The 17,989-nt window shown below is 53.5% G+C and overlaps 1 protein-coding gene across 1 annotated transcript in view; it reads left to right on the top strand.

Annotated features, from left to right (window-relative positions):
- NOP14 (NOP14 nucleolar protein) overlaps positions 1-17,989 on the top strand; it is a 27,582-nt gene extending 9,593 nt beyond the window's left edge. The window contains exons 4-18 of the mRNA XM_003934635.4: positions 26-165; positions 1,264-1,398; positions 2,462-2,584; positions 4,226-4,357; positions 5,252-5,540; positions 7,041-7,171; positions 8,134-8,219; positions 9,166-9,301; positions 10,092-10,193; positions 11,081-11,234; positions 14,294-14,453; positions 14,888-15,035; positions 16,526-16,644; positions 16,822-16,977; positions 17,227-17,989. Of these exons, the coding sequence (XP_003934684.1) occupies positions 26-165; positions 1,264-1,398; positions 2,462-2,584; positions 4,226-4,357; positions 5,252-5,540; positions 7,041-7,171; positions 8,134-8,219; positions 9,166-9,301; positions 10,092-10,193; positions 11,081-11,234; positions 14,294-14,453; positions 14,888-15,035; positions 16,526-16,644; positions 16,822-16,977; positions 17,227-17,326 (2,111 nt within the window). The 3' untranslated portion in view covers positions 17,327-17,989. The remainder of the gene's footprint in view (positions 1-25; positions 166-1,263; positions 1,399-2,461; positions 2,585-4,225; positions 4,358-5,251; positions 5,541-7,040; positions 7,172-8,133; positions 8,220-9,165; positions 9,302-10,091; positions 10,194-11,080; positions 11,235-14,293; positions 14,454-14,887; positions 15,036-16,525; positions 16,645-16,821; positions 16,978-17,226) is intronic.

Here is a 17,989-nt window from a genome sequence, read left to right as displayed (position 1 = left end):
TGGGGTTTCTGTCTTTTGCCCCCAGCGGAGCTGACTGCTGCTCACTTTGGAGGAGGCAGTGAGCTCCTTCACAAGAAGACTCCACAGGAAGGCGAGGAGCAGGAGAAACCAAAGTCCCGGAAAGAGCTGATTGAAGAGCTCATTGCCAAGTCAAAACAAGAGAAGGTGGGTTAGTGAATGTCCTTGATCATCTTCTCCGTGGAAAGACAGGCTCACCAAAATGTGTGTGAACTTTTTTTCCCTGTACATTTTTAGGCTGTGTTTAATATTTTATACGAGTTTAATAACAGCATTTATTGTGAATAGATTTTTTTCTTTTTTTTGAGACCGAGTCTTGCCCTGTCACCAGGCTGGAGTGCAGTGGCAAAATCTCGGCTCACTGCCACCTCCGGCTCCCAGGTTCCAGCGATTCTCCTGCCTCAGCCTCCTGAGTAGCTGGGACTATAGGTGCGCATCACCACACCCAGCTAAGCTTTGTATTTTTCGTAGAGACGGGGTTTCACCATGTTGGCCAGGATGGTCTCAATCTCTTGACCTTGTGATCCACCCACCTCCGCCTCCCAAAGTGCTGGGAGTACAGGCGTGAGCCACCGCGCCCGGCTGTGAATAGAAATTTTAAAAATCCCATCAGGCATATACCTCTGACAAGTTTTGGTTCTTTTGCCTTTTTGTGGTGCGTGTTTTGTTTTATTTTGAGGCGCGGTCTGTGTTGCCCAGGCTGGAGTGCGGTGGCATGATCAAAGCTCACTGTGGCCTCAAACTCCCGGGCTCAAGGATCAAGTGATCCTCCCTCCTCAGCTCGCCAAGCAGTAGTGTGCACCACCATGCCCAGCGAAGTATGTTTTTAGTTTCTGTGGAGATGGGGTCTTGCTGTGTCCCCCAGGCTGGTCTCAGACACCTGGCCCTCAGCAGTTCTCCCACCTGGGCCTTCTAAAGTGCAGGGTGAGCCACCGCTCCTGGCACAGATGGGTTTGTTGTTGCTGCTGGTTTTAGTATCTGACATGTTCCCCAAAACTCACTTTTTTGTTCGTTTGCAGTGAACCGCTCAGAGCATCTACATTAACGGTTCATGGCCAGAAGCCGTCAGATGAGATTTTGTAGCTTTGCATTTAAAATACGAATCTCTCCAGGCCGCGTTTTTCCGTGGAAACATTTGGTGCTGATGGAGTGGTCATTGTGTGTGTCCTCAGCATTGACATTGGGCCTCTGGGTTGAAGTCCAGTAGTAACGCTGCGTGCTGTGTGTCTGTTACTTTTTCCCCAGAGGGAGAGGCAAGCGCAACGGGAAGATGCCCTCGAGCTCACAGAGAAGCTGGACCGAGACTGGAAAGAAATTCAGACTCTCCTGTCTCATAAAACTCCGAAGTCAGAGAACAGAGAGAAAAAGGAGAAGCCCAAGGTGGGAGCTGAGCGACGGAAACACGGTGAACGTCCACAGCCGTGTTGAGCCGACTCTCTGCAGGGAAGGGCCGGGGCGGGAGCTGCTTCCAGCTGTTGCCTGTAGGACAGGTTTCTGTGGACATTGAAACTGAGTGACTGATACATGGAATCTTGGGGTGGAAGTAGACTCAGTTATTTCAGTGTCTATTGCGGATGCGTTAAACTCAAGAAAGTGGTGTTTCTGGATGGAAGAAGTACCTTAGGGTGAACATGTCAGTCTGAGCGGCCCTGTGACATGTACATTTAATATACACTGACGTTTCCCCTCTAAACCGCTTTTGTTCCCTACTGCATTCTTTGTAGTCTAAACTGTTGCAAAATGCTGCATTTGTGTAAGTAAGTGGGTGCTCAGAGAAATCTAGATTTCACCAGCTTAGTGGCATGTGGACATCGTTGCGAGCCACCCTTGCTATTACTGTTAATTTACTTAATTTCCCATGTTTAGGGCGTAATGCCTACGTAAGTAGTGTGTTTTTGCTGTTGCTGTTTGAGACCGGGTCTGACTCTGTCACCCAGGCTGGAGTGCGGTGGCGCCATCTCAGCTCATCACAACCTCCGCCTCCTGTTTTCAAGTGATTCTGCTGCCTCAGCCTCCCGAGTAGTTGGGCTTACAGGGACGCACCACCACGCTTGGCTCATTTTTGTAATTTTAGTAAAGTTAGGGCTTCACCATGTTGGCAAGGCTGGTCTCAAACTCCGGACCTCAGGTGATCCGCCCACCTCAGCCTGCCGAAGTGCTGGGATTACAGCCACTGCCTGGCCTGTTTTTGTTAAAGCAGATGTATTCTGAGAAGAATTCTTCTAGGAGTAAAGTTATTTGTGACCAAAGTATCCACTGATTGCTCAATCCTCAAGGCTGAGTAGAAGAGTTTTCTCTCTAGAAGAGAGGTAGGGGTGCCGTAGCCGCTCCAGGCACATTGTCCAGCCATTACTAGGATGTGCCAGGAAGCTAGCTCTTTTCTTTCTGTAAAATAAGAAATACATATCTTTTGAAAATGAAAAATTTCTTCTTTCTGCTTTAGCCCGACGCGTATGACATGATGGTTCGCGAGCTTGGCTTTGAAATGAAGGCGCAGCCCTCCAGCAGGATGAAGACGGAGGCAGAACTGGCGAAGGAAGAGCAGGAGCGTCTCCGGAAGCTGGAGGTGGGTGGGCCGTGCTGCTGGCCATCCACGGCCCCTCGGCTCCACTGCAGGGTGGGATGAGAATAGTCTGATCAGTGGACTCTTTTCGTCTATTTAAAGTTTATATTTATTCATAAATACCTTTTTTTCTGATTATAAAAGCAGAAACATCAAATAAAATGCAAATAATTCCCAAGTATACCAAATTAAAAATTGACATTTCTTTTATTTTTTTTGAAATGGAGTTTTATTCTGTCGTCCGGGCTGGAGTGCAGTGGCGTGATCCTGGCTCACTGCAACCTCTGCCTCCTGGGTTCAAGCCAGTCTCCTGCCTCAGCCTCCCGAGTACCGGGGATTATAGCCCCCCCTGCCACGCCCAACTAATTTTTTTGTATTTTTAGTAGTGATGAGGTTTGGCTGTGTTGGCTAGGCTGATCTTGAACTCCTGACCTCAAATGATCTGCCTACCTTGGCCTCCCAAAGTGCTGAGATTACAGGCATGAACCACTGTGCCCAGCTAAAAATGGACATTCCTTAATAATCATTCTATCCCAAAATATCTACTAACAATGAAATGAATATATTATCTTGTGAGGTTTTTTTAAAATGCAGTTTTTTTTTTGTTTGTTTGTTTTTTTTGAGACGGAGTTTCGCTCTTGTTACCCAGGCTGGAGTGCAATGGCGCGATCTCGGCTCACCGCAACCTCCGCCTCCTGGGTTCAGGCAATTCTCCTGCCTCAGCCTCCTGAGTAGCTGGGATTACAGGCATGTGCCACCATGCCCAGCTAATTTTTGGTATTTTTAGTAGAGACAGGGTTTCACCATGTTGACCAGGATGGTCTCGATCTCTCAACCTCGTGATCCACCCGCCTCAGCCTCCCAAAGTGCTGGGATTACAGGCTTGAGCCACCGCGCCCGGCCTTAATGCAGTTTTTAAAAAGTCATTACATTAAAACAAAAACAAAGACACATTCTTCCACAGCTGACTGAGTTTTTTTATTTGCTTTTTTTTTTTTTTTTTTTTTTTTTCTGCCATCATGCCCAGATAATTTTTTACTTTTAGTAGAGACAGGGTTCTGCCCTGTAGGCCAGGCTGGTCTTGAACTCCTGGTCTCAGGTGATCCACCTACCTCAGCCTCCCAAAGTGCTGCGATGACTGCGTCCAGCCTGAGCTAATTTAAAAAAATTATTGGTATAGATGAGCATCTCCCTATGTTGCCTAGGCTGTTCTCAAACTCCTGAGCTCGGCTGATGCTCCCACCACAGCCTCTCCCGTGTCCTGTGTGTCGTCAAATAGCAGAGGCCCTGGAGCCGCTCGCTCTTGGTGTCCTGGCTTCGCTTCTCTTGGTGCAGGGGGTGATGACTCCTAGCTGGGGCTGGCCGGCAGAATTGGGCCGTGAAGACCTCAGAGTAAGAGGCTTGCCTTGTGACTGCAGAGCCCGGGCCACAAAGTTTGCACAGCTGATTTGTGAAATGAGGAATGTACTGCTTAGCGAGCGTTTGCATGCCGATTGAAGACTGCGGGCCGAAAGCAGGCGGGAGGCACCAGCCGCAGAGCTGGGAGGGCTGCAGGCCCTGCTCGCCGCCCAGGGCAGACCACACGCCTCCTCACTCAGTGTTGGGAGGAGGGCTCTGTAAGACTTGTCATTCCTTCCTGATCAGGCTGAAAGACTCCGAAGAATGCTTGGAAAGGGCGAGGATGAAGATACTAAGAAAGCAAAACATACGTCAGCGGATGATCTCAGCGATGGCTTCGTACTGGACAAAGATGACAGACGTTTGCTTTCTTACAAAGTAAGATGTTTAGCCTCATTTCCTTTCGCTTTTGTTTTTTAATGTATAAACATTTTTTGGTATTCATTTTAGGGATTTATTACAGTTGGGAATGTTAAATCTTTGCAACCAGTTTCTCTAAAGTTCTCTGGGTGTTGATGGCATATCAGATACCAGAACTTTAGAGAGAAGACTTTCGTGGTAGTGTGTGCACTCGCTGGCTCCCGCTCTCTGTCTTTCACTGTCTTTCAAAGGAAAACAGATAAAACCGATTACTCGGTTGTTAACATCAACTAGTTTTGTTTATAACTGTGTGATTCTGTCTGCATGGCCTCAGCATACTATCGAGGAAGCTAACTCAAGGCTAGAGCTGTAAATATTCTTTGAGTGGCGTAATTGAGTTTCTGTCACTGGTGTTTTTAATTCACGAACTTTATAAATCGATACCCTTTTCTCGTAAGAGTGTCTCAGTCAGGGTCCAGGGAAGAACAGTAGGCAGGACGGGTTTCAAGCAGAAGAGATCCACAGAGGACAGTGGATGCTGATAAAACCACTAGGTTACCTGGAGGAGCAGAAGGGCAGCCTCCCCAAACCAGTGGTGGGTGCTGGAGGCACTCCCAGTGCTGAAGCCACGGCCACTGTACAGTGTCCACCTTCTGACCCCGTGCTGCACCCTGGCAAGACCTGAACCTGGCCCAGCATTCTGCAGCCGGGTTCTCTGGGAGCTTCCATGGCTCAGAGAGCCTAGAAGGGGAGTAGTGGGCAGGAGGCCTGGTGCCAGGGGGCAAACAGAGCACAGAGCTTTGTGTGTAAGCACGGAGCAAGCAGTGATGTGTGCGTCGTCTCCATGTGGCTGAGATGGTTCAGCAGTTGCCCCTGCCTCTCCTGATGCCCTGTGGTTTCCATGCTTTCTAGGATGGAAAAATGAACGTCGAGGAAAATGTCCTCGAAGAAGAGGAAGAGCAAAGCAAGGAAGCCGGTGACACTGAGAGCAACGAGGAAGAAGGTGACGGTTCAGGCAGGGAGGACACCGAGGAGAGTGACAGCCCAGACAGCCACTCGGACCTGGAGTCCGACGCAGAGAGCGAGGAGGAAGACCAGGAGCCAGCACAAGGGCAGCGGCAGACTCCTGGGAAAGGGTTGCTGGGCCGCCAGGAAAGAGCTGGAGAAGCTGCCAGAGACGAGCTGCCCTACACGTTTGCAGGTGGGCGAGCACGGTTTCCTCGGTTCTGGGATAACTCACCACGTGGCCGTAGCTGTGTGTGTGTGTCTCCCTCCCAGGGGTTGCATTTGTGGGGTGGGGACCAAGGAAAAATGTGCACGTGGGAGTGTGTGGCCCCACCCCGTGTCTGCCAATCCAGGTCTTGGAGTGAGGGGTCGTCTTGGTTTGTGGCCGTGGCTCTCTGGGCTGGCTCCAGGTGAGCGAGACGCACCTCTCTGTAGTGGTACCTTCCCTCTCTCTTAGTGTAGGGCCAGCGTTTCGTGGGGACTGGAGGGCGGGCCTGTGATGTGGGCGAGCATGTGAGAAGGCCTCCGTGCTCCGACTGGGCCTCCTGTTTGGCCACGTAACATTTTGGGTGGAATATACAGTGTTGATTTGTCTGGTATGTGGAGAAAGATTGTCCAGGCCAGGTGCATGGCTCATGCCTGTAATCCCAACACTTTGGGAGGCCAAGGTGGGCCGATCACTTGAGCCCTGGAGTTTGAGACCTGCCTGGGCAACATGATGAAATCTCATGTCTACCAAAAATATAAAAAATAGGCCCGGTGCGGTGGCTTGTGCCTGTGTTCCTAGCTACTCAGGGGGCTGAGGTGGGAGGATCACTTCAACTTGGGAGGCAGAGGTTGCAGGGAGCCGAGATTACACCACTGCACTCCAGCCTGGGTGACAGGGCAAGGCCCTGTCTCAAAATAAAGAAAAATTGTTGGGTTCTAGTAAGCAGTGCTTAATTGTCCTGTGCCTGCAGGACGCTTGCAGAGGAGAAGCTAGTGGTGAGGCTGGCCTCCCTGATGTACCCTCTGGTGGCAGGAGTCTCAGGAGCTGACCCTGCTGGGCTCACAGTGGCTCCTTCCAGGTCATTCTGAAGTGGTCTGGGCACTAAATCCAGAACCCTGCCCCGAGATGCTCTGGAACTGTGTGTTTCAGTAAATTCCTGTCAAGGAATGGGGGGAGGTCATTTCCTTCTTAGCCTGTTCCCAGGTGCATGACCACTCCTGACAGCCCAGGGCAGAAATGTCTGAGACCCCTCCAGACGTACCAGGGCAAAAGCTGGTGGGTTTGTGGTGATTGTGAAGTAGAACAGTTAACATAAAATTACCTCTGTGTTAGCAGACGTGAAGTCATTTTCATTTTAAATGTTAAATGTGGGCCGGGCATGGTGGCTCATGCCTGTAATCCCAGCACTTTGGGAGGCCAAGGCAGGCAGATTGACGTTAGGGGCTCAAGACCAGCCTGGCCAATATGATGCAGCCCTGTCTCTACTAAAAATACAAAAATTATCTGGGTGTGCTGGTGGGGGCCTGTAATCCCAGCTACTCGGGAGGCTGGGGCAGGAGAATTGCTTGAACCTGAGAGATGGAAGTTTCAGTGGGCTGAGATTGCACCACTGCACTCTAGCCTGGTCAAGAGAGCAAGACTCCATCTCAAACAATATATATAAATAAATGAATGTTAACTATGCAGTATGTTTTGTGTATTTAATAGCTCCTGAATCCTATGAGGAACTGAGAGCTTTATTATTAGGAAGATCTTTGGAAGAGCAGCTTTTGGTGGTGGAGAGAATTCAGAAGTGCACCCACCCAAGTCTCGCAGAAGGAAACAAAGCAAAACTGGAAGTATGTGGACTGTGTGTGTGGGGCGCTGAGCGTGTCCGCATAGCCCCATCTGTAACTGAGAGACTGCGTGAGGTGTGCAGCGGCCGGTGCGCCTCAGCTTCGTGGGGCCGGCCCGTCACCTGTGATGATGGCCGGGAGCACTTGGTATGGCCTGGGCAGAGGCCTCCCTTGGCTTTGGCCCCTCTCTAGGCCTCGTGCCAGGCGCTGCCAGAGGTGGGCACAGGGAGGGACCTTCACCTTCCTCTCGCAGGGGAGGAAACTAGATTCACACAGCCGGCAAGTGGCAGAGCCGGACTTCGTGTGTCGATTAATAGGTGGCTGTCATTGTGCCTGTTTCTTTTTCTTTTTTTTTTTTTTTTTTTTTTGAGATGGAGTTTCGCTCTTGTTACCCAGGCTGGAGCACAGTAGCATGATCTCGGCTCACTGCAACCTCCACCTCCTGGGTTCAAGCAATTCTCCTGCCTCAGCCTCGTGAGTAGCTGGGATTACAGGCGCCCACCGCAACGCCTGGCGAATTTTTTGTGTTTTTAGTAGAGATGGGGTTTTGCCATGTTGGCCAAGCTGGTCATGAACTCCTGACCTCAAGTGATCCACCCACCTCGGCCTCCCAAAGTACTGGGATCACAGGCATGAGCCACCGCACCCAGCCGTGTGCCTTTTTCTCTTCCCTGTGAAGAGGGCGCTCCTGATTTTCTCTTCCTAGTGATGTGTTGTCTGCTGTTGTGTGGAAGCATGCACCTGGCCCTTAGCCTTTTCCCCCTCGCTATGCCTAGAGCTCAGCAGGTTCTAGCAGTGTCTTGGCTTGGATGTTAGAAGGCTGCTCGCATCTGTAGCCCTGGGCTCCCTGCGCCACCTGGTTGTCACCAGAGTGTAGGTGACAACCTACACTGGAAGCTATGTGCCTGTGGCTTTGTTCTCAGCACTGAGCACTGAGCTTTCTCTCCCAATTCATGTTCCTGCAGAAACTGTTTGGCTTTCTTTTGGAATACGTTGGTGATTTGGCTGCAAACGACCCACCAGACCTCAGAGTAATTGATAAGTTGGTTGTGTAAGTAAAAATGGTGTATTACCTGGGATGTGGGGCTGAGCAGAACAATTTTCCTCCCGTTCAGAGTCATGAAAATACGTTCCAGGGTTACCAAGGAGGGTGGAATGGTGGCGTCAGCACGCCAGGTGGGCGGGTGGTCACCGGGGCTCGTGAGCCTCACGGCGCAAGCCCGCTTCTCACGTGCTGCTCTGGCCGCTGTAGAGCTGGGACTGACGCTTAACCCCAAACAAGCTGACTTTGAAACAAGTGAACCCCTTCAGGTTTGTGGCTGGGATGGGGTGGCTCATTGTAAGTTTTGAGCCCGGGGTGGTGGAGAGGGATTTGGAAAGTGTGGCAGACACCCCGCCCTTCACCCCTCAGTGGATCCCCGTGGGACTGGCTCTGTGTGCTATGGAGTGTGTCCCTCTCGCCTGCCTGGGGACCACCAGGGCGAGCTCCCGCCCTCGCTGCACTGTAAGCCTGTGACCCACTTGGTGACAGAGGGGTGGCAGAGGGGCAGAGTTCTCAGTCAAGAGGCATGTTGGCGTTGGGTCCGTGAGAGCGCGCGCCAGCTTCCTGCCCTCTGCCACGCTGCACGCTCCACGTCATCTGCGTACGTGGAGACGCTGTCCAGGAAGTAGCTGCCGTGAGGAACAAATGAGTTCACGTGGAGAGTGCCCTGGAGCTGCCAGCTGCCGCTGCCACACGGGACAGTGCCCTCAGTAGTGTTGTCACCACAGACTGAGCCGTTTCTCCCTCCACCTCCAGTCCATCGTGCAGTGGCCAGGTTTTCAGGAAATGGCAAAAATGAGTGTAGACTGTTAAGAATGCTCTTAGAAAAAGCGGGTTCATCCAGTTCTAACGTGCTCAGTCAACAGGTGACTTCGTAGGAAAAGGGCCTTCAGGGTTTTTCTGTGTTTTTGTTGTCTGAAGTCGCTCTCCGCTGACTGACATTTCTGCTTAACAGGCAGTTATATCATCTTTGCCAGATGTTTCCTGCATCTGCAAGTGAGGCTGTGAAATTCGTTCTCCGAGATGCCATGCATGAGATGGAAGAAATGATTGAGGCCAAAGGCCGGACGCCATTGCCAGGGCTGGACGTGGTAAGCATGGTTTCGGCACTGCCACAGCCACAGGAGCTCTGCCTGGCGTCACAGAAGGCTGGCGATGGGCATGGTGCTCTCGGCTGTGCCCTGTGCTTCCAGGGTGATTGGAGGGAGAACCGCAGTGCCGCGAGCCCGGGAGGGAGGGCGGCTCCTGCACTGGCCGTCACTGACGTGGGGGCCGTACAAGGAGATTCGTTTGATTCCACGTGAGTGGTGCGGTTTTTGGTCCGGCACAAAAATGTCGGAAGCCAAAGAGAACCACGGTGTTTTCTTAAGGGCCCAAGCCTGTGGGCTGGTTTTAACTGGCCGCGGTTCCTCTGTTTATTCAAAGGTCAAGAGACATTTGAAAACTGGGATTTTTAACAATTTTAGAAAAGCCTCATGCTGTGTTTTCAGCTTCAGCAACTTTAAAGAAATAACTTGCTCAGAAAGGCTCTTTATTCACTGCCTGGTGTTTGTGTTGAAATGGATGCACAATGGTTAGCAGAAGCTTAAAAATGTAGGACTTAGGGTAATGATTTTCATCAACTCCCCAAAACGTGATCTGAGCCTGTGCCTGTCACCATTGTCGACGGCTGTGGCGAAGCCTTGGTGGGCCTCAGTGCGTGTCCTCACTGTACGGTTAGCTGTTGGACCCATGGTGGTTGGACGTGGGTTCTGTGACATTGAGGCCAGAGCTGTATACTCTCTCTTCCCCAGAGACTGGTTTTGGCTCCGGAGTGTTCGCAGGAAGGGCATCTGGATGGACTTCGTTTCCCTTTAACCTGTCTGGTAACTTTCTTTCCAGCTCATTTATTTGAAAATCACTGGCCTGCTGTTTCCAACTTCCGACTTCTGGCACCCGGTGGTGACCCCTGCCCTCGTGTGCCTAAGTCAGCTGCTCACCAAGGTGCGTCCTCTCCATGTGCGGCAGGGCCCGGCCTGCGGCACCACGGGCAGCCAGAGCCACAGCTCCTCGGGGCCTTGTTGCACTTGAGCGTGGCTGTTGAGGGCCGCAAAGACAGCACCGGGGTTAGGCATGAGAGCACCCATCTAAAAGCCCCGGCTCAAGCAGCCCCAGATGTGGGTGGGAGTGGGTGGGTCTGGTTTGGCACCTCAAGGTTACAGAGCGTGTGACCCCAGAAACAACCTTTCAAGTTAGTGGTGAAGTTACCAAGTGTGATGATAAGGGCTTTTGTTCTGTTTTTGGCTTTAAAAGTTCAAGCTGTTCCTTTATTAGGCATGTGATTGGTGCATGCTTACTGCAGTAACCATGTGTTAATTGTATGGGTGGAAGGAACTTCATCATCAGTAAAGCTCTGGTGGGGCATGGTGGCTCACGCCTGTAATGTCAGCACTTTGGGAGGCTGAGGCAGGCAGATCACCTGAGGTCAAGAGTTCCAAGACCAGCTTGACCAACATGGTGAAACCCTGTCTCTTCTAAAATACAAAAACTAGCTGGGCGTGGTGGCATGCACAGGGAATCACTTGGACCTGGGAGGCAGAGGCAGAGGTAGCAGTGAGCCAAGATCGTGCCATTGCACTCTAGCCTGGGCAACGAGAGTGAAACTCTGTCTCAGGGGGACAAAAGAAATCAGTAAAATCTTTAAAAACGCAGTAAAATCTGTATCTTGTTTTCTCTCCCTTGATCTCTCAGCACTGATGTGAGGTGGGGGGTCCCCTCTGTGCGCGTAAACCTCAGTGGGGTGCGTGGTCATCAGGGAAGCCTGGGAGTCGGCCTAGCATGGCATGACATCGTCCCAGGACCGTGACCCACCCCCGTGTATTCCCTTCCAGTGCCCCATCCTGTCCCTCCAGGACGCGGTGAAGGGCCTGTTCGTGTGCTGCCTGTTCCTGGACTATGTGGCTTTATCCCAGAGGTTTATACCTGAGCTTATTAATTTTCTTCTCGGGATTCTTTACATAGCAACTCCAAACAGAGCAAGCCAAGGTGAGTTGATCTGAGGGAGCTTCCTGCAAATACTTATACTTTAGAGTTTTTTTAAGTAGTTTGTATTCATTGTAGAAAGTTGAGAATGTGGAAGAGTAGAGGAAACGCACAAAGCTGCCACCCCCCGTCCTGAGTAGCGCCCTTTCCCTCTGCGTGAGCGTGTGCCTGCGCCCACGTGGGAAAAAGCAGCGCCACCGTTGACCTGTGCTGTCCAGCGTGGAAGCCAGTGGCCAGGGTCTGAACCAAGATGTGCCCCACGTGTGTCATATGACGAGGTGGTGAAGACTTGGTGCCAGATGTAGGGCTGTTAGCGCCACAGGGTCCCCTATGCTGTGCTGAGGTGCTGGATCTGAGAAGTAAAGAGACAGGACACTGAAGAACTGGAGAAAAGCAGCTGGTCTTGGGGCCATGCCACCCGTGAGCGGAGACAGGCGAGGCCCCGAACGTGCAGCAGCGTCTGTACTTACTGGGTACGAGGCAGAGCAGGGCAGGGTTGTGAGTGAGGTCGTCTATAGGCTTAGTGATAGGGCGTACATAATCATGCGAGTAACAGGCGAGGGGGCCACCCCATTATGTCACCTGGGCAGAAAGGTGGGCCGTGCACAGTAGGGGGCCTTGCCCTGCGCAGAAAAGGGGTCCACCCCCATTGGTCACCGAGGCAAGGAGGTGGGCTGTGTGCAGCAGGTGTTGTGCGCAACACTTCTTACCTGAGGGCTGGAGACTTCACAGGGTTTCTAATAGAAGGGTACTGTAAGCCAATGCAGTAGAGCTGACAGACTTGTGCTCTTAAGATATTTATGGGAGGGCCGGGCGCGGTGGCTCAAGCCTGTAATCCCAGCACTTTGGGAGGCCGAGGCGGGTGGATCACGAGGTCAAGAGATCAAGACCCTCCTGATCAACATGGTGAAACCCCGTCTCTACTAAAAATAACAAAAAAATTAGCTGGGCATGGTGGCGTGTGCCTGTAATCCCAGCTACTCAGGAGGCTGAGGCAGGAGAATTGCCTGAACCCAGGAGGCGGAGGTTGAGGTGAGCCGAGATCGCACCATTGCATTCCAGCCTGGGTAATGAGCGAAACTCCGTTTCAAAAAAAAAAAAAAGAAGAAGAAAAGATATTTATGGGAGGACGATTTGAGCTGGCACAGAAGCGAGAAGAAGCTGACAGGGTGTACAGCCACTGTGACTGGTCACACCAGAGGGGTTCTTCTCCCTCGGTTATTTGCGGAATCTCAGGCCTGAGGCCGACTTTCCACAGGAACTGGATGCAAGGTACAACTCCTTTATGAGGAGGAGAGGCTCCTGCTCCAAGCCTGCCATGCAGCGTGTGCCCTGTCAGGCAGGGCCGCCGCCGCCTGGGTCTTTGGTTCTTGTCCTGGTCTGGCTGTTTTCCCATGTGCTGCCTCTGTTCTGTGACTGCTCTGGGCGTCGTCCTACTACAAGCTACTATATGGTTATATAGAAGGATTCTGTAAATCAGCACTAAATGTGTCGGTACAGCTCTGACTGCAATACCTATATGATTATATAGAGAGATTATATGGAAATAAGTATACTAGATATAAGTACTAAATATGATTATATAAGCTAGGTTTATGTAAGCTGTAAGTTACACTTCAGGCACTAATTCTATAAACTAATACATGATTATATATGAAGGATTATATAAAGGAAACAGCTGAGTAATAACACTATAAGATATTCTTCAGGCACTAACTGTGCCTGGGGTCTGGACGGTTCTCCTTCCTCAGTGCCCACGTGCATGGTTACCAGAAATACATAAAATATCTTAATTTTCTGCATTATGTGGTAAATCGTAATGGTTTGGCACTTCGGGTTAGATCTATTAAAATCCCTCTGACCTTCTTACTTCTCCCACATGACAAGGCAGTGCGAAAGCTCTCGTGCGGCTCACACCGGGGCTCACACGGGCAGCGCTGCTGCGTCGCTTCCCTAACACTCTGAACTCAGCAGGGAGGGCAGCAGGGGCAGTGCTGGGACGAGCAGGCTGCCCCCCCACACCGGGCCCTCTGCCCAGCCCTGGGCGCTTCCTCAGCGCTTGCTGTGCCCTCCCGGGGGTGGGGAGCGCGCAGCCTCTGTCCTGAGTGCTTCCATGTTGTGGGCGTCTCTCCCAGCCTGACCAGAGGTTGGACCTCAAGGCTAAGCCTTCTGTTTCCAGCTCGCTGTGTGGTGCCGAGTGCCTGCGTGTCCAGGACTGACCTGAGAAGCAGGTGCTGTGGCGTCATTCCCACGGCCAGCAGAGTCCCTTCCAGGAGGGGTTCAGGGCTCCCATTCTGCCATCCCCTGGCCCTGATGCTCCTGTCTGTCAGGCTTGGTGCTGGGCACCGAGGGGCATGGCCGCCCTGAGTGCCCCCTGCCTTGGAGAAGCCACCTGCAGATGGCTGCAATCCCGTGTGTGAAGGGCTGCGATGGAACAGGCTGGGTACGGGTGGAGTCATGGAAGGGGTGGGCATCTCGGCTTTGAGGGAGTGTGGACAGGGCCTGACCCACCGCCTTGCCCTCTCACTCGGCCCGGCCCCTCTGCCCCCCTGTGCCCGGTCTCCACCCCTCCCACTGCAGCCACGCTGTTCTCAGTGGGTCGGCGTCCTGTAGGGCGTTGCTGATGTCTGCCCCGTCAGGCCTCTCCTGCCCCTCGCCCTCACCCCAGCTGACCCTCCCGTCTCCCTCCCGCCCCTCCACCGTCCCTTCTCCTGTTGTCTAGCTCATTCGCCTCTCGGGCTGCTGTGCACTGCCTGTCTCCCTCGCAGGGGCAGGGACTTCAGTCTGTTCTTGGCTGTGGCCTGAGCATCTCTTCAGCCCTGTGTGGTGTCTGGTAGGCCCAGGCAAGGTCAGGCACTCGGCTGTGACCGCAGCCCCTGCCAAAGCTTTCGCCTCCTGAGGTGTCCTTGCCCACACTGAAACCCTCCGTGGCTGGCACAGCCTGGAAACATGCAAATCAGCGTGCGTCGGTTAGAGTGAACTTCTGCAGGCTTGGTGTCGCGGGGCCTGCTGGGAGCCCGGTAACGTTCAGGCCCTCTCTGTCCTGTGCACTTGGAATTCAGGTTCCACTCTGGTGCACCCTTTCAGAGCGCTTGGGAAGAACTCGGAACTGCTGGTGGTATCTGACAAAGAGGACGTGGCCACGTGGCAGCAGAGCAGCCTCTCCCTCCGCTGGGCGAGTGGACTGAGGGCCCCAACTTCGACGGAGGCCAATCACATCCGGTATGTGTGGGGACCCCACCTCGGGGGGGCAGCAGATGCCACCTGTCTTTCACATGTGCCGTTCTTAGATAACCTGCGGCCCCGGCTGTTTGGTTTTAGGGAGGGCGGAAGCCTTTCTAAGGCATGTTGGCTTGGTGTCCACCCTTTTTTTCTCATTTTCAAAATATATTTGCTTGATTTCACAAATCATAATTTGGAACCAAAAATAGAGCCACCCCTTCCCAGCTGGCACTGTGTTACCCAGTTTCCCCTGTGCTAAGGGCTGACGCTGAGCCTCCCTTGACCGCAAGATGTGACCCAACCCTGGCTGGCTGCGGTGACCGCATCTGATTTTTCAGCCTAGTGGGAATGGGGGAGTTTATTTTTGCCACGATACTGGTTTTGTCAGTGACAAGTAGAACAAATTGGACCTCTTCTCGCCTCTGCCCTCACAGACTGTCCTGCCTGGCCGTGAGCCTGGCGCTGCTGAAGCGCTGCGTGCTGATGTACGGGGCCCTGCCGTCCTTCCATGCCATCACCGCACCTCTCCGTGCCCTCCTCGCAGACCACCTGGCGGAATGCAGCCACCCCCGGGAGCTCCAGGTAAGGCGTCCTGGCCACAAGGGTGCCCTGCCTGGGCTCAGACATGACCCTGAGCTGGGCCCACGCTGGTGGGCAGTTTTAGGCATTTGAGGCTGCAGCTCTAGCGTCGACACATCTTTGCAAAGTCACAAATGGGGAAGGAAGTCAGATCAATAGAACAGGCAGTGACGGAGAGCAGCGCCGGGCTGGATTAACAGACGCTGCATCTGGGCTGTGGCTGGGAACTGTCGCCTTGTGTGCCACCTCCAAGAGGCTGCACGGAGGCTGCTCCAGCACCCGGGGTCAGCCCTGCCAGGCCTCAACAGCCGGCTCTGCGCCACGCTCTGCAGTCCCGATGGGTTTTCTGAGGATGGTCTCACCGTCCTGCCCAGGTGACAGGAGTCCCCGAGGGACAGTCTCAGCTGGACCTAGGAACAAGTCTTTTTTTAAATAGAGACGGGGTTTCACCATGTCGGTCAGGATGGTCTCGATCTCTTGACCTTGTGATCCACCTGCCTCGGCCTCCCAAAGTGCTGGGATTACAGGTGTGAGCCACCGCGCCTGGCTAAGAATGAGTCTTTAATCCCGGGCACTTCCTGTACCCTGCAGATTCCTCAGGTCTGCCTGAAGGCCGCTCCAGATTCACTGACGGCCACTGTCTCCCTGCCTTTCACCCTGGCCCTGACAGGCTGTGGCCAGGATCCAGTTCCTGCTCGACACGGCTGTGCCTTGTGGCTTTCATCCTGTGCCAATCCTGCCCCCCCGCCGGCCCACACTGGCCCAGGATGCTGCTGGGGACAAAGGCATCAGTGCCCTGTCCGCAGCTACCCCCACAGGGTGCTCTGCACCGCCAGCATGGCATGCTCGGCCCTGGCAGCCTCGCCTCGCGCCTCCCCTCGTGCCCTCCCCTCGCGCCTCCGGCCTCCTCTCAGCTCTTGCTCCGCCTCTGCAATTCTCTCCACCTGGAACTCCTCACAGCCGTGCTGCTCGTGCCCACCCTGTTGAGAGCCAGGCCTCTTCTGGCCCGCACTGCGCCGTGCTCCCTGTGTCTTCTCCGTGGTGCTGACCCCTCGGCACGTTACGCCGTCCTTGCCTCTGCTCCACTAGGATGAGCGTTCCATGAGGACAGCAACTTGTTGCTGTTTCCAGCCTGTTCCCCGGAGCACAGAGCAGGCAAGCCCGGTGTCACGGAGTCCCGGCCGGGTCCCTGGAGCACAGAGCAGGCAAGCCTGCTGTCACGGAGTCCTGAGAACCCCTCCTTTCAGAGTGCTCGGGAGCCAGCACACGGGCCCGTCCCTCATCAGAAAGACTGGCTTTCTTGTTCCAGCTGTGCCAGGCCTTGAGCAGCCACAGCCTTGGCTTCACCGTGGCGGTGCACAGCCAGGGCACCCTCCTGCTGCGGGAGGTTACAGTACTGTCCTCACGCCACCTTGACGCCGCAGAACCTGCGTGTGGCGCTCAGGGCACGCAGCAGGCGAGTCGTGGCAGCATCGGGGTTTGTGTGTTTTCAGGAGCTGTGTCGGAGCACACTGATGGAAATGGACAGCCAGAAGCAGCTCTGCCGGCCGCTGACCTGTGAGAAGAGCAGGCCCGTCCCGCTGAAGCTGTTCACCCCCCGGCTGGTCAAAGTGTGGGTGCTGGCAGCGGCTCCCTGGGAGGCTGGGACTGGGCTCTGGGAGCCGAGCGGGGGCAGCTGCCGGTTCTGTGGTTGAGCAGATGACTCAGGCGAAGCCACACTCCCGAGCAGGCTCTGGCCAAGAGGTGGGGACAGACTCGTGCTTCCTTAACAGTGGCTTTCTGATTGTAGCCTGGAGTTTGGAAGAAAACAAGGCAGTACTAAGGAGGAACAGGAGAGGAAGAGGCTGATCCACAAACACAAGCGTGAATTTAAAGGGGCCGTTCGAGAAATCCGCAAGGACAATCAGTTCCTGGCTAGGATGCAGCTCTCCGAGATCATGGAAAGGTGAGGGACGTGTGTGTGCTGGCACGACCGTGGGCGACTCCGCTTTGGTGCTGCGTGGCCCTGGGCAGAGCACTGGGCACTGCATCCCACAGCGTGGCTCTGGCAGGGCTGCAGCCAGGCACGTTCGCTTCCCCTCTGTGAACTGAATGTGGCCGCTGTGGGCTGACGAGTTCTGACGTGCGAGAGAGAGGGCAAGACGGCCTCTAAGAACTGATGGAAAAGCGGGCATTTGCCTTTTGTTTCTTTCAGGGATGCGGAAAGAAAGCGGAAAGTCAAGCAGCTTTTTAACAGCCTGGCTACACAGGAAGGTGAATGGAAGGCTCTGAAGAGGAAAAAGTTCAAAAAATAAATCACGTTTTATAAATTAGGCAAGGAAGTATGCTGAACGTGACTTCACAGCTGCGGTCTCCACACTCCGGAGGCCAGGGCAGGAGGATCGCTGCAGCCAAGGAGTTCAAGACCAGTCTGGGAAACAGACATCATCTCTACAAAGAAGTTTTAAAATTAGCCCGGCGTGGTGGCACGCACCTGTCAGTCCCAGCGACTCGGGAGGCTGAAGCAGGAGGACTGCTCGAGCTGAGTCCAAGCTCACAGTGACCGTGATGGAGCCACTGCGCCTCAGCCTTGGCCACAGTGCAAGACCCTGTCGCTTAAAAAAAATAGTAATTTTTTTTTTTTTTTTTTTGAGATGGAGTTTTGCTCTTGCTGCCCAGGCTGGAGTACAGTGGGCAGTCTCAGCCCACCACAACCTCTGCCTCCCAGGTTCACGTGATTCTTCTGCCTCAGCCTTCCAGTTAGTTGGGATTACAGGCGTGCACCGTCATGCCTGGGCAGTTTTATATCTTTAGTAGAGACGGGTTTCTCCACGTTGGTCAGGCTGGTCTTGAACTCTCAACCTCAGGTGATCCGCCCGCCTCAGCCTCCCAAAGTGCCTCCCAAAAAATAAAAAATTATTTTTTTGGCATGAGCCACAGCGTCCAGCCAAAAAAAGATTTTTTTAAGTAGTAAAGAA

The sequence above is a fragment of the Saimiri boliviensis genome, chromosome 3 (genome assembly GCF_048565385.1).
Source record: "Saimiri boliviensis isolate mSaiBol1 chromosome 3, mSaiBol1.pri, whole genome shotgun sequence".
NCBI lineage: Eukaryota > Metazoa > Chordata > Mammalia > Primates > Cebidae > Saimiri > Saimiri boliviensis.
The sequence above is the reverse complement of the archived record's forward strand: the minus strand, read 5'-3'. Positions and strand labels throughout refer to the sequence as shown.